The 15,494-nt window shown below is 44.2% G+C and overlaps 1 protein-coding gene across 8 annotated transcripts in view; it reads left to right on the forward strand.

The window, feature by feature from the left end:
* LOC106606600 (trinucleotide repeat-containing gene 6C protein) overlaps nt 1-9,045 on the forward strand; it is a 136,856-nt gene extending 127,811 nt beyond the window's left edge. For 7 of the 8 annotated variants that reach the window (XM_045715587.1, XM_045715581.1, XM_045715583.1 and 4 more), the window contains 2 exons: nt 1,951-2,164; nt 2,443-9,045. In XM_045715587.1, coding sequence (XP_045571543.1) covers nt 1,951-2,164; nt 2,443-2,818 — 590 coding nt within the window. In that variant the 3' untranslated portion in view covers nt 2,819-9,045. The remainder of the gene's footprint in view (nt 1-1,950; nt 2,165-2,442) is intronic. The other variant, XM_045715582.1, reaches the window with a different exon arrangement.
* The last annotated feature ends 6,449 nt before the right edge of the window (nt 9,046-15,494 follow it).

Below are 15,494 nucleotides of genomic sequence, written 5' to 3' on the forward strand. Positions count from 1 at the left end.
TACATGTAGGTAGGGGTAGAGTGACTATGCATGATAATAAACAGCGAGTAGCAGCAGTGTAAAAACAAAGGGGGGGTCTATTTGATTAGCTGTTAAGTAACTGGATGGGGAGGATGGGGACTTGCTGACTGACTGGATAAATGAATAGTCTGAATGGGTGTTGGTCCAACCAGTGCATGTGGAGTTGATGAGTTATGAAGTTCATGTAACATCTGTCTTACTCTCCAAAAAATGTAGTGTATTTGTTGTGCTTGTCATAAAAACTGTAGCCCTCATAAATGTTCAGTTAGAGTAGAAGATGACTGAAGGCCAGGTTCTAGAGGTGTTGTGATACAGACTGAAGGCCAGGTTCTAGAGGTGTTGTGATACAGACTGAAGGCCAGGTTCTAGAGGTGATGCGATACGATGGACTGAAGGCCAGGTTCTAGAGGTGTTGTGATACGATGGACTGAAGGCCAGGTTCTAGAGGTGTTGTGATACGATAGACTGAAGGCCAGGTTCTAGAGGTGATGTGATACAGACTAAAGGCCAGGTTCTAGAGGTGATGTGATACGATGGACTGAAGGCCAGGTTCTAGAGGTGTTGTGATACGATAGACTGAAGGCCAGGTTCTAGAGGTGTTGCGATACGATAGACTAAAGGCCAGGTTCTAGAGGTGTTGTGATACGATGGACTGAAGGCCAGGTTCTAGAGGTGTTGTGATACGATAGACTGAAGGCCAGGTTCTAGAGGTGTTGTGATACGATGGACTGAAGGCCAGGTTCTAGAGGTGTTGTGATACGATGGACTGAAGGCCAGGTTCTAGAGGTGTTGTGATACGATAGACTGAAGGCCAGGTTCTAGAGGTGATGTGATACAGACTAAAGGCCAGGTTCTAGAGGTGATGTGATACGATGGACTGAAGGCCAGGTTCTAGAGGTGTTGTGATACGATAGACTGAAGGCCAGGTTCTAGAGGTGTTGCGATACGATAGACTAAAGGCCAGGTTCTAGAGGTGTTGTGATACGATGGACTGAAGGCCAGGTTCTAGAGGTGTTGTGATACGATAGACTGAAGGCCAGGTTCTAGAGGTGATGTGATACAGACTGAAGGCCAGGTTCTAGAGGTGATGTGATACAGACTGAAGGCCAGGTTCTAGAGGTGTTGTGATACGATAGACTGAAGGCCAGGTTCTAGAGGTGATGTGATACAGACTGAAGGCCAGGTTCTAGAGGTGATGTGATACAGACTGAAGGCCAGGTTCTAGAGTTGTTGTGATACAGACTAAAGGCCAGGTTCTAGAGGTGTTGTGATACGATGGACTGAAGGCCAGGTTCTAGAGGTGATGCGATACGATAGACTGAAGGCCAGGTTCTAGAGGTGTTGCGATACGATAGACTGAAGGCCAGGTTCTAGAGGTGTTGTGATACGATAGACTGAAGGCCAGGTTCTAGAGGTGTTGTGATACGATAGACTGAAGGCCAGGTTCTAGAGGTGTTGCGATACGATAGACTGAAGGCCAGGTTCTAGAGGTGTTGCGATACGATAGACTGAAGGCCAGGTTCAAGAGGTGATGTGATACAGACTAAAGGCCAGGTTCTAGAGGTGTTGCGATACGATAGACTGAAGGCCAGGTTCTAGAGGTGTATGTTGTAGCCTGGCAGGCAGAGACTTGGTACCCTTTTGGTGCAGCCAAGGCGGTCTAGACAACGCCCAGAGAATGCCTTGTTGTGGTTGAACGCACCTCTCTTGATCAACTGACACTGTGGTTTACCTAAACTACAGAGCTTACTGCTTAGAATACACCACCCATCTTACTGACTTTCCTAGCTCCTTGGAGAATCCACTTCTGACATTGTGACATCATGGTGTTCGATATAGCGCAATTCTGCATTTTAGATTTATTTAGCTCTTTCCGCCCTCTTTTATATCCCCCTCTTCTCTCCTCCTCCTCCCCCTCTATCCTTATAGCAGCTACCACATGGAGTACAGACAGCTCCAACAGGACCAGTAGCTGGTTGGTCCTGAGGAACCTCACTCCCCAGATAGACGGGTCCACCCTGCGGACGCTATGCATGCAGCATGGCCCCCTCATCACATTCCACCTCAACCTGACCCAGGGCAACGCATTGGTGCGCTACAGCTCCAAGGAGGAGGCCGCCAAGGCCCAGAAGTCCCTGCACATGTACGGAGATGTTGTTGGCAGTTTTCCTGCCCCTCTCACTGCTCGTAGGCAGAAACACTTATGTCATGTCAGGTGTGAAAGAACTTAGAACTGGGAGAACTTGGAAAGCTTAGAATTTGGAAAAATGTGAACTTAGAGAGATCTTTTAGTGTGTGCCCGGCCTGCTTCCACAAAGGGTAAAAAACAGTATCTATAGCATCACACGTGGTGTATGAGAATGGCCACTTCAACGAGGCTAACTAAATAACACACCTCTATTTGTCTCTCTTCCTGTCCAGGTGCGTTCTGGGTAACACCACCATCCTGGCAGAGTTTGCTGGGGAGGAAGAGGTCCAGCGCTTCTTTGCACAGGGCCAGCAGCTAGCCTCAACCACCAGCTGGCAGGCTGACCCAGGCGTCAATCAGACGCGGATGGGCGGTTCCGGGCCCAGATCCTCGCACCCCATTGGCCACCCCCACTGGAATTCTGGCGGCAGCAGTGGCGGCATGGGAGGAGGTGGAGCCAAGACGGGCGGAGACCTGCTGTGGGGGGGCGTGCCCCAGTACTCCAGCCTATGGGGACCGCCCAGCGGAGAGGAGGGGCGGGTCATGGGGAGTCCTACTCCAATCAACACGCTGCTTCCTGGGGACCTGCTGAGCGGGGAGTCCATGTAGGACCACGTCACAGAGCTCCATGCTAGAAAAAGGAGGAATGGAATACGACACAGGAATACTACACAGTACTACACATATACATATATACACATATACAGACAGAAGAGCAAAAACCAAGCAAATCAATGTGGTGATAATCAATGTGGGTGGGATGATCGAGGGACAGACTTGAGTACAAGGTGGCTCTTCTGTGTCCACGCTGCTCACCCTCTTCCAATTTTTCTGTTTGTTTAAAAAAAAAAAACATTTCATTTTAGATTTGTTCGGCGAGAGGCTCAGTGTTTTAAGTTTGGACTTTCGGAAAAGCACGAGTATGCCTTTGACTCAACCAACAAAGGAAGAGAAACATTTGAACTTTACTCTGAGAACTTTTTGTCATGTGAAATGTGTATTTTAGGCTAACTGCTTCAAACAACGAGCTGCCATCTTCAAAACTCCCATAATCCCTTGCTGCCTGGCAGCAGTCAATCCACACCTCAGAGAAACCATAGATACACATCATTCCCAAAGCCCATCCCCTTCCTGTCGGGAAGGTTCCAGAACTTTCTACCAGTCCGGAATTTCTCTTGTTTGTTTTTTCTCAGCACTAATTACTAGCCTTAACCTCCCTCCTGGCCTGGTTCCCCTCCTTTATTCACTGATTCTCACTCACTCTGTACTTACTGAAGAAAACGTACTGAGAATTGCACACTCATTTCTGAGCCAGCGAAACCCCAGGGGAGAGGATGTGCTTGTAAGAGACTGAGGACACAGCAGCTCTCAACTGGAAGCCTCGGCGGTCACAAGCATATTATTCAGTCTCCACCACTCTTAAAGGGATTGATGATGCAAACGCAAAAGATCTTCGCCTTGTTCATTTTAAAGCCATTTTTGTCATGGAGGAGTTTCGTTTCCCCGACCCTTTCGCAAAATAAGCGAAGAGAAATATTACTCCGATGTGTCAATATTTCCGGGGGCGTGTGTTTACATGTGTGTATGACCGTCTTGTTGAAGTCTAGTAACCACTGCTCTATGGAACTGTAAGAAAACACTTCTTTTGAAATGCACCTCAACTCGTTTAAGGACGAACTTGTGGTCTGGTTCCCCCCTTTCTGTGACTGCGGAAGACCTCAGTCTTTTCCGTGGTCCACTAATCTCTTCTTTACACCAACACACCATTTCAAGTGACGTGCAATATAAGCCACAGACTACTCTCTACTACCGTCCACCCCAAGTACTCAAAGGGTTTCTCTCACAAACCTCTTTCAAGAGAAGAGACAAAATCAAAAACAGCAAGGACTCTCTATATCCATCCCCCTGGGTGTGTGAGCTGGCTGGACCCACTTATCCGTGAAACACAAGGATATACAACAAGCACTTGTTATTCAGTCTCGGACTAGGTCTTTTCTAATCCAGCCTCACACAACAGTGACAGACTAGAGGGGTACAGGGGTAAGGAAGGGGGTGTATGGGGCATTATACCAAAACGAGACGTGTTCCTTATCTACCCACAAGACGAAACGATGCATTTTTTTCTTTCCATTGTTGTATTTGGTACAAAAAAGTATGGGACAAATGTATAACTGGTTTATAAGAAGAGATGGTTTATCATAGCACTTAGCAAAGAGCGTCAAGCTCCTTCACTTCAATGCCAACGAATCAGAAGAGGAGAAGCGTGTGACACTGAAACTCGAGAAAAAAAACTCAAACAAAAAAAAACAAGCAATCTACTACGACGTGGCTTCTCCGTAACTCTTTATGAACTGTAACACAGATGTGAAACTATTTTCAGTTTTCAGATAGTTTTTTTCTATTTTAAACCTTCCCTTTCTCGCGGTCTGTGTGTGGTACCAGGAAAGTTTCTGAAATGGTAGCAAAATGAAGGAATGGAAAGGAAAGAAAGAAAGAATGAAAGACTTTGGGCACTATCGGGTGTGAGACCCCGAAGCACTCGCCTGTTTTCCCTTTCACTCTATCAAAGTAAATATCACTGTTACATGACTGAAAATCTTTAGCCTTGTTCTCTGGAGACGCAACTAGATGCTGCGGCAATGTTCTGTGGATGGATTCTGCAGGGGGATTGTCATTTACTCTCTATCTCTCAACCTTTTTCACAAGCCCTGCCAACCTGTATGATCGTGTGGCCATTGAGTGCCTGCCTGCTGCGGAGGGGGAGGACTTCATAGAAGCTCCACACCAGGCCTCTGCAGCAGCTCTCACCCCACCTTCCCCTCTCCCTCCCTGGGGAGCCTCAGACTGGTTCCCCCAGGGACCTCCGGGGCCTCTGGTGCCCAAGAGCAGCTGTCAGAACTGTCCGATTCGTATTAACTACTACTACTCCACTCTATCCCTCTCTCTATCCCTCTCTCTTCTGTTGTTCATCTCCTCCACTCTATCCCGCTCTCTATCTCGCCCTCTATCCCTCTCTCTTCTGTTTTTCATCACCTCCACTCTATCCCGCTCTCTATCCCTCTCTCTTCTGTTGTTCATCACCTCCACTCTATCCCACCCTCCATCCCTCTCTCTTCTATTCTTCATCACCTCCACTCTATCCCACCCTCCATCCCTCTCTCTTCTATTCTTCATCACCTCCACTCTATCCCGCTCTCTATCCCTCTTTCTTCTGTTGTTCATCATCTCCACTCTATCCCGCCCTCTATCCCTCTATCTCTGTCTCTCATGCAAGGATCACTTTAGCCAGAGATTAAGAGGTTTTTGAATTGTGTGAAGTTTTCTTTGGTTTAATTTTTTTGGTTTATTATTTTCATTTCTGGAAAAATCGCCAGAGTTATTTTAGTTTTTGTCAAACTTGCTGTTTGTTTTATGATTACAATGATTTTTACGGATGTTTTTTCGACAGCTCCATGCCGTGTTCAGCTGCTCTCCTGTCCCCTGCTCTTACTGCTCGTAAGCAGAAACTAAAATACTCCTGGTTCGACGCGCACCTCAGCAAACGCAGCCCACCACAGGAATGTTATGGATACGGACACTGCAGATCTCAGTGGGGGTGGTTCATTTGGTGTGGTTGTTAGACAGTCAGTGTTTTGGTTCAGGAGCGGGCCTGATGGTTCTAATGTATAGTCAGATCAGGTGTGAGATTCAGAGGGTATCTATCTACCCGGCCAGCCCTGCTCCCCCTCTCTCACAGCCTCTGCTGCCCAGCCCACCCTCTCTCCCTTCCCATCCCCATGTTGTCCTCTCCACACACACATCCTCCACTCCAGTCAGGCCTCACTCACACTGGTGCTTTATTTTCCATAGGCTGTCGAGGAGCTTTCTGGCAGAATGAAAAGACAGACTCCTATACCACTACCCCTCTCCGTCAACCTGAATTCCATATAAACTGACGCAGCACTTGATTTCTATGCAAAGACAGAGGTTCGCGCTCAGAACCATCAACCATCAGTCCACCAACCATCTGCCAATTGTCTAACCCCCTCCTTTCCACCCGCTGGCATTTTTCATACCTGCCAGCACTAGGCAGACTCCAAACTACCCTCCCCACTGCCCCATCACTGTGGTGTCTTTGTAATTCAGTCTCACTGATATCCCTCATACATACACAGCTCAGGAGGAGGAACACTGAGTAGACTCTGCTTTCCCCTGTTGGAGCTCTAGCTTTGTGTAAAGTACATCTGTAAAGTACAGTTGTTCATTGTGATGATTTCAAGAGCTTTTAGATAACACTAATAATAACCTGCTGAGTGGTGGGGATGGGGGTTTCTGGGAGTCCTTCCTCATGTGTCATGTGCCAACTGGACTAAAATATATACTTCAGCCCTGCCATTTACCATTGAGTTGTCTCTGCTGTCAAATGAGCCTTCAATTCCCATGATTCAGTAGTTTTGAGACTACATTTCCTCCTGAATCCTAGACTTAAAGGCACATGGTCATGGAGGAATGTTGGCTGGGAGGAGGGGGTAATATTTGGGCCAGGACATATGAGGCAGTACCTTGTCCCAGCTATCAAAAGAAAACAGGCAGTCTGGGTGTACTGTTGATGGGTCACATCGGGTACACCTTTTATAAAACCAAAAACATGTTATCTTTTTTTGGGGGGGGGGGGGTTGAGAAGGTTTGACAAAAAGTAGAAACTAAAGTACAAAAAAAGTGTTTAAAAAAAAGTTCTAAAGTATGTTTTTTGCTGTGCACTCCTTGGCTGAGAGGCCTCGTTCTGTCTCTGCAAGCCTTTTTCCCCCAACTGTGGCACTCTGACTGGGGCTACCTTCTGGAACGCTGTATCGCTGGTGTTCATTTCTGATTTCCAGCCTCGAGTGCACCACCCACAGAACAGAACATTGCCACAGATCTGGGATTTTAAGGTTAGGGTCCAGGTGGGGCCCACCGCATCAGCAGGGCCAGGACACACCTCACAGTTTTGTTGTTCGGTACCAAGTCTTAAAAGGGGGAAGGCCCTCTACCAAGAGTTGTTTTTCGTACTCATCGTTGTCGTGTGACATTAGCAACAATCACTAATTGCCTGTTTCTGAAAAACCTGAATTGTTTTGCTCCACGCTGGGCTCCCGAGGCTACAGACTGGAATAGGGTCACAAAAAAGGGATTGGGGGGTCAAGCCTCAGAGGCGTCCCAGGATTCTCTGTGCAGCACCAGCACTGAGAGACCCCCTGTCACTCTACCCCCCCACCCCTACCCCACCTTATTGACCCACCAATATACACCATGGATGACTGGTGTAGGAAGTCAAGAGAATCTCCCTTTTTCAATCACTCAAAGGCAACTGGAGTTTAAGCAAAGTTTGCTTCTCTATCATGGACCAGAGTAGGTTCTGGGGTAGGGACCCCATTTTCAAGAGGAAAACAAAAAAACAAATCTTTCTCAAGGGCCTGGGTTGAATATGCACATGCTAGTTTATATACATGTATACATCCAAGTGTGTGTGTGTGTATATATGTATACAGCTAGGTTTCTCTTTCCACTTTACCCTAAGCCCGCTCTCTCTGCCCCAGGTCCAACCTTGCCCCTATGTATTCTCCTTCTCTGTATATTTCCCAGAAGATAAATATAATATTAACATATCAGAGTAATACAAAAATAAAGAATACAAATACTTGAATCAAAAGAAGCGCCAATATTGTAATGTGAACACTTTGTAATAATTTTGTCTCATTCATACACTTCCTAGATATTTGAGAACATCTGTTCCGAGTGAACTACATTTGAAAAATGAGGATTGTTAAAAACAAAGATTGGTATAAAAAAAAAGGCTAAATGACATCTGTTGTATCTGAGTGTTTGCACAAGGTTTCCTGTACTGTATGGTTCATGGATGGATGGATGTGTGTCTGTTTGACAGACAGTGTGTATGAGGTTTCAAACGATTGTGAGCCTGTGATTTACAGCGGGAATTGTCTCCGCTTTTTCATTTTATTTCTTTTCAGTATATTAGTTTTACGTTTTATTTTTGGCTTATCAAAAGTATATTCTGATGTTTATTGTTATTAGACTCTAGCGTTGCACTGAGTGTCAGCCCTCCCCTCAAGCTAATCGAACAACGGCAGATAAAGTACTGGGGGCAGACGGCGACTTCACGTGTAAATGTTTACTCAAGGACTTAAGAAAATAAGTGTGTTTAATCTGTAATATGTTTATCTACCTTGTAGTGGCTTTCATTGTGGAATAATCCAAGAAAAAAATATGGATTATTAATTATAATTATTGCACCATTTTTTTCAGATTATAAACATAAAAAGTATAGAAAAGCAACAAAAAAAATCTAATATTGAAAAAAGTTACAAAAAAAGTATTTTTGAAGACCTGTGGCCATAGTTTGGATAGAGAGACTTGTAGCTCTCCCTGTCTATTCAGGGAGAAACCGAAGGACAAGACATCAGAAGGAGGGTTGGTTACAAGGCTCACTTCAGAGGTGCCTACCTTTTTGGTTTGTTAGCTTTCGTTCAGTTTCATTTTTGTTCAAATCTCATGTGTTATGTTTGCTTGTTTTCTGCAAGGCCACTGACGGTTTACAACCTTTTTTGTTCTTCTGAAGTTCGAGGAAAAGGAATTAACTGTATGAAAATGTTGGAAAAACAAAAAAGGACAAATACTTCCATTTTAAAAAGAATAACAAAAACACTTTACAGAATGAAGATTTTAATATTGTGCTACTTTCAGAACTCTGGGATCCAACAGTGTTGTCATGTTATATTTGACCTTTGACATCTTTGTTCTATGTTGATTTCATGGACTATCTAAAGCCTGTGCGTTTTTATTGATTACATTTTTCCTTTTGTAAAAAAAAATACATAATTGCTCACTATCTTGCACACATAAAGTGGATCTTGTCTCAGGAAGGCCAGGGTTCCAGAGTTCCAACTCCACTCCATTTTAATGTACGGGGGGGGTGAAATGATTTTAAAAAATGAAGCACTGAAATTTATGGATTTCAGAAAGAGAGAAAATATCCATTTTTTTCTAAATCCGTAGCAGTTTACAGTGCCTTCAGAAAGTATTCACACCCCTTGACTTTTACCAAATTTTGTTGTTACAGCCTGAATTTAAAATGTATTAAAGTATTAGATTTTTTTGGTCACTGGCCTACACACAATACCCCATAATGTCAAAGTGGAATTATGATTTTCTAAATTTGACAAATTTAATAAAAAATGAAAAGCTGAAATGTCTTGAGTCAATAAGTATTCAACCCCTTTTGTTATGACAAGCCTAAATATGTTCAGGAGTAAAAATGTGCTTAAGTCACAAGTTGCATGGACTCTGTGTGCAGTAATAGTGTTTAACATGATTTTTGAATGACTACCTCATTGTACCCCATACATACAATTATCTTTAAGGACTCTCTGTCGAGCAGTGAATTTCAAACAGATTCAACTATAAAGACCAGGGAGGTTTTCCAATTCCTCGCAAAGAAGGCCACCTTTTGGTAGATGGGTAAAAAATACATTAAAAAACAGGCATTGAATATCCCTTTGAGCATGGTGGTTATTAATTATACTTTGGATGGTGTATCAATGCACCCAGTCACTACAGAGATACAGGCGTCCTTCCTAACTCTGTTGCCGGAGAGAAAGGAAACTGCTCAGGGATTTCACCATGAGGCCAATGGAGACTTTAAAACAGTTACAGAGTTTAATGGCTGGGATGGGAGAAAACTGAGGATGGATCACTCACATTGTAGTTACTTCACAATACTAACCTAATTAAAAGGGTGAAAAGGAAGCCTGTACAGAATAAAAATATTCTGAAACATGTATCCTGTTTGCCACAAGGCACTAAAGTAATACTTCAAAAAATGTGGCAAAGCAATGAACTTTTTGTCCTGAATACAAAGTGTTATGGTTGAGAGTACCACCCTCCATATTTTCAAGCATAGTGGTGCCTACATCTTGTTATGGGTATGCTTGTAATTGTTAAAATCCTATAGGAAAACCTTGTTCAGTCTGCTTTCCACTAACTAGACACTGGAAGAGGAATTCACCTTTCAGCAGGGCAATAACCTAAAACACAAGGCCAAATCTATGCTGGAGTTGCTTACCAAGAAGGCCGTGAATGTTCCAGAGTGGCCGAGTTAGTTTTTACTTTAATCTGCTTGAATGGCAAGACCTAAAAATGGTTGTCTAACATTGATCAACAAACAATTCGACAGAGCTTGAAGGATTCTGAAAAGAATAATGGACAAATGTTGCACAATCCAGGTGTGGAAAGAGACTTGGACTCAAATGCGATTTTAACATGTATTGACTCAAGGGGTTGAATACTTATCTAATCAAGATATATTCGTATTTTATTTTTCATGAATTTTGTACAAATATTATTCTTTTTCTTACACTTTGAGATTAGAGAATTGTGTAGATCATTGTTAAAAATTACAATTAAATCCATTTGAATCCCATTAAGTAACAACAAAATGTGGAAAAAGTCAAGAGGTGTGAATACTTTATGAAGGCACCGTACGTATTAACCAAATAATGGACTTTAAATTAACTTTTTTTTGAAAGAGTGCTTTATATACATTTTATTAAAATTACTTTACATTTAAAAACAAAATTATTTGATTTTGATTGTTACAAAAAATGACCGTGAAAGAACATGCAAATTCTGTATGTTTTGAATCTTTATTGTATTTTCTTAGAGGTCCTGTCCTGACTGAATAAGGACCATTGTGCATTACTCTGTCTTTCCTCTGTCATTCTCTCTTATGGCGTGTATTAAAGAACAGGGGGAAAAACTGACGTCGCATTTATTTGGGGGATGTTTTTAAAACTAGCTGGTTGTAAAGGATCATGATCTATGCACAAGTTTGGGGGTGGTGGTGGGGGGGGAGACTTTGATGGGTACAAGGCACATTTTATGCAGGGGTTTTGGGATCCACTGTTTTTATTTGGTTGGGTAGGCCTACCCCCCCACCCCAAGACTCCAACATCCGGCTTCCTTAATTCAGATTGACATTGCACTACATGGCTATGCTGTGTATTCAGATTGACCTTGTGCTACATGGCTATACTGTGTATTCAGATTGACCTACCGCTACATGGCTATACTGTGTATTCAGATTGACCTACCGCTACATGGCTATACTGTGTATTCAGATTGACCTTGTGCTACATGGCTATGCTGTGTATTCAGATTGACCTACCGCTACATGGCTATGTTGTGTATTCAGATTGACCTTGTGCTACATGGCTATACTGTGTATTCCTAAACCAATGAGCGTCTTACTCTTTAGCACTGTGCCCGTCACCCCCAAGGCTATCTGTGTGTTCTGTTGTTTCGTTCAGTTATTTAGTTTTTGTTGGGATGATGGGTGGGACGGGGATTTGGGGTTAGGGCTGCTTTTTGCCTTTTTTGTTTTTGAAATATTAAGAAAAAATGTCTGTACTGAGATTTAAAGAAAAGTCAGTGGCTTGTAATGATTGATTTTCTCAATGTATGTCTTTCTCCTCATAGAATGTGATTGTTAAATGACATGCACCGAAAACAATGTTTTCATGAACTATGGAGCTTCTTTTAAACTATTAATAAAATTGCAGTTTTTTTCTTGGCTGTTAAAGAGTGTTGGGGTCAGTTCTTGATGTTAGTATTTGTCAATTAGTTTGCAGATTGGAGTTTTCCCTATTAGATCCTGTTCTGAGGGCAGCTGTGCGTTAAGGGCATCACCACTAGTACACCTATACAGGCACAGTGACCTATGTACTAGCTCTGTAAGTCTTCCATTCTCATCCTGTAGGTGGGTTTGTTGAGCAACCATAGTTGGGTGACTCGTTGACACTGGAGAAAAGAAAGGTGAGGTGGGACCAATAGTTGACCGTTGCTTACGATCTTGCACACACTTGAAAAAGCAATGACATCAGATCGGGTAGAGTTAGAAACTCTTTCACACCTGTCAGAGTGGGTTAGAACATTTATATCTCCATCTGAAACTCCTGTACTCTTATTTTTGCCATCAGTGTCCACTCCCCTTTTAAAAAACATTAGGGGGGCATGTCACGCACCCTCAGCGTGGTTCGCTCAGGGCTTCAGAGTGATCTGTCGGGGGCTGGCGTAGTGGGTCTCCTGTGCTTGTCTGGCCTGGGGGTTGGCGTAGTGGTTCTCCTGTGCTTGTCTGGCCTGGGGGTTGGCGTAGTGGTTCTCCTGTGCTTGTCTGGCCTGGGGGTTGGCGTAGTGGTTCTCCTGTGCTTGTCTGGCCTGGGGGTTGGCGTAGTGGTTCTCCTGTGCTTGTCTGGCCTGGGGGTTGGCGTAGTGGTTCTCCTGTGCTTGTCTGGCCTGGGGGTTGGCGTAGTGGGTCTCCTGTGCTTGTCTGGCCTGGGGGCTGGCGTAGTGGTTCTCCTGTGCTTGTCTGGCCTGGGGGTTGGCGTAGTGGTTCTCCTGTGCTTGTCTGGCCTGGGGGCTGGCGTAGTGGTTCTCCTGTGCTTGTCTGGCCTGGGGGTTGGCGTAGTGGTTCTCCTGTGCTTGTCTGGCCTGGGGGTTGGCGTAGTGGGTCTCCTGTGCTTGTCTGGCCTGGGGGTTGGCGTAGTGGTTCTCCTGTGCTTGTCTGGCCTGGGGGTTGGCGTAGTGGGTCTCCTGTGCTTGTCTGGCCTGGGGGCTGGCGTAGTGGTTCTCCTGTGCTTGTCTGGCCTGGGGGTTGGCGTACACAGGGGACTCTGTTTCTTCCAGGGGTGTAGGCACAGAATGGTTATTTAGAGCACTTCCAGCTTCTTGACACCCACTGTGCATTTCCTCATAGATGGGGGCTTGTGTTTTATGACGTTTTCTCAGCTTAGCCTGAAACTGATATGAGGCATACTTTAATACTGACAAATGTACTCATGACTTTATACCTGACTAAAATTAGATGTGGAAACCATGTTCGTCATGTGTCTGGAAATAAACTGAAGTAATTCCGAGAGTGACAGTGAGGACTGCCCCTTCCTTTAGATTTCGACATTAACATGCTTGGTTGTGGTATGGTGGTAAGGTTCAGGTGGATTAGGCTACTTACACACTCCGCTGCACACAGCCAGATGAGGACGAGGAGAAGCAGGCCAGCTGCTGCTGAGATGGTGTAGATCAGTGGGGGGTAGCTGGAGCACTGACACACACTCTCTGCACAATGAACACACACTTTTATCCAAATACATAGTAAACGTAAATCTGGGACACTCCAATCAGTATGATATGTTTGGTATGGTATGTAATCATTTGTGGATGTCCATTATCCATTTCGTATGATATGTTACGAATTACAATTTGGTGTGGCTAACGTTAGCTAGGCTATGGTTTAGGGGTTAAGGTTAGGGTTAGCTGACATGGGTTAGCTAACATGCTAAGTAGTTGCAAAGTAGTAAGTAGTTGTAAAGTTGGTAATTAGCTAAACAAATGTAAGTTGTCCGTGATGGGATTCGAGACTGCATTCACGGTAAACGCTGCATATGTCGGCTCAATCGGAAATGACTTTTACATTTATATCGCGGAATCTGTAACACTTCAGCTTTACACATTTAATAAAGCCCTAAATCAAGGTCAGAATACGGAGTATCTGTAGACACATCTCCGCCACACCTTCATTTCATTGATCTCCACCCCAACGAAAAGCGGGGTGAATAGCATTCTTTTCTCATGCTTAAATCTAAGGTCAGAATACGTGGAGATAACAGTGCATAAAAAGGGAATTCCATTCCATTTACTTGCGTTTAACTCGGGTCGGAATTCCCCCCAATGAGAATGAGGGCACAGGATGAACAGGGCTTAAAGCCTGCACCCTCAGTAACTCTCCAGTACCGCGGTTGGTGACCACTGATAGTTCCTTCTCAGTGGTATAACCAAGTCATGATCACGTACCTGTCCCTTCAACAAACAGGAAGAATTCCAGACTGCCGGAGACTGTTCGGTCAGAGGGGTCAGCTGTGTAGACAAACTCACAGATGTACAGGCCTGTGTCTGTGCGCTGTAGGTGGGCTATGGTCACGTTGAGCAGGTCAGAGTTCAATCCGCCTGTGACCTTCAGACGATCTTTGTACAGCCGGTTAACCCTCACCGTCCCGGAACTCTGGTCCTTGGCCATGAACAGCACCTCCCTCTCAGGCCGGACACACCTGTGGGTCAGGTAGAGACTGACAGGGGTTCCACCTGTCTGTTCAGGTGTACAGGAGAGATCCACTGACTGCTCCTCCGACCTCTTTATGTACATCACCTCCTGACGGGCTGGAGAGATGGTTGTGGGTTAGTGAGGGTAATGGATTAAAACTGATGCAAGTTACTCATAACCTCCATTGTGTATTAATGATAACCTTTTGGTATTTGCAGACGATATGATTGAATGGATAAATGAACATAAATATATTTTATTTTCCAACAAAGCCAAGCACAACTTTTATTCTGTTCCTAAAAAACATAGTTTTAATCTCAGTCCCCGGAGGAAAACCCTCAATGGAAGTGCTGCAGCAGAAATTCACCACTTACCAATGCTGACCATCAGTGTGAAAATGAATATCCAAATCAAATACCAGCTGGTCCTCATGATCCACTTTACCTGCTCTAGCATATCATCCTAATGTTGAAGCATGTGAGGAGGACTGTTTCCTGTAGGCTACTAAACTGTGAAGCTCTGCAGTTATGCATTGTGTACATGTATAGTTCTCCCACCTATGAGCTCAGCACAGAAAGAAGACTTGAAAGCCCCAACTGTCAACAATCTAAATGAATACATTTGAGAGGAAACAGGACCATATTTGTTGAATGGCTGTGAGCACATGCAGGAAACTGAAAACTGCTAGCTCAAACTAACTTCTGAAAGTGCAGTGTGGTATAACTTTTATGTGCAAATTGAATTCCAGCCTAAATATTGATATTTGGGTAACACTGTACACTTTACATAACACCCACTCATAACACCTTTATGACAGTTTCAATATCATGCATAACAACCTTTATAACACATGTATTCAACATCATTTATAAGGAGTTTTCAAAATGAAACTCCCTTTAAATAAAATTGTATTAATCCGTTGTAAAGTTGAAATGTGTATCTTTACTGTCACAGTACCAAAACTCCTTACACACTATTCAAGCAACAGGCTAGGAGCAGCACAGAGCCACAATGGCAGTAGGAGATGGCAGCAGCCCCGGGTTTAGTATTTTTCAAATACAAGACATAGCTGTGCTTGATTGAGCTTGCCTGGTGCGCTCTAGTCTTGTTTATATTGTGGGAGGCAACCCGTCTGCCTAGGGAGAGTAGGCGAGCTCC

The sequence above is a fragment of the Salmo salar genome, chromosome ssa03, assembly GCF_905237065.1.
Source record: "Salmo salar chromosome ssa03, Ssal_v3.1, whole genome shotgun sequence".
In the NCBI taxonomy this organism is placed as follows: Eukaryota; Metazoa; Chordata; class Actinopteri; order Salmoniformes; family Salmonidae; genus Salmo; species Salmo salar.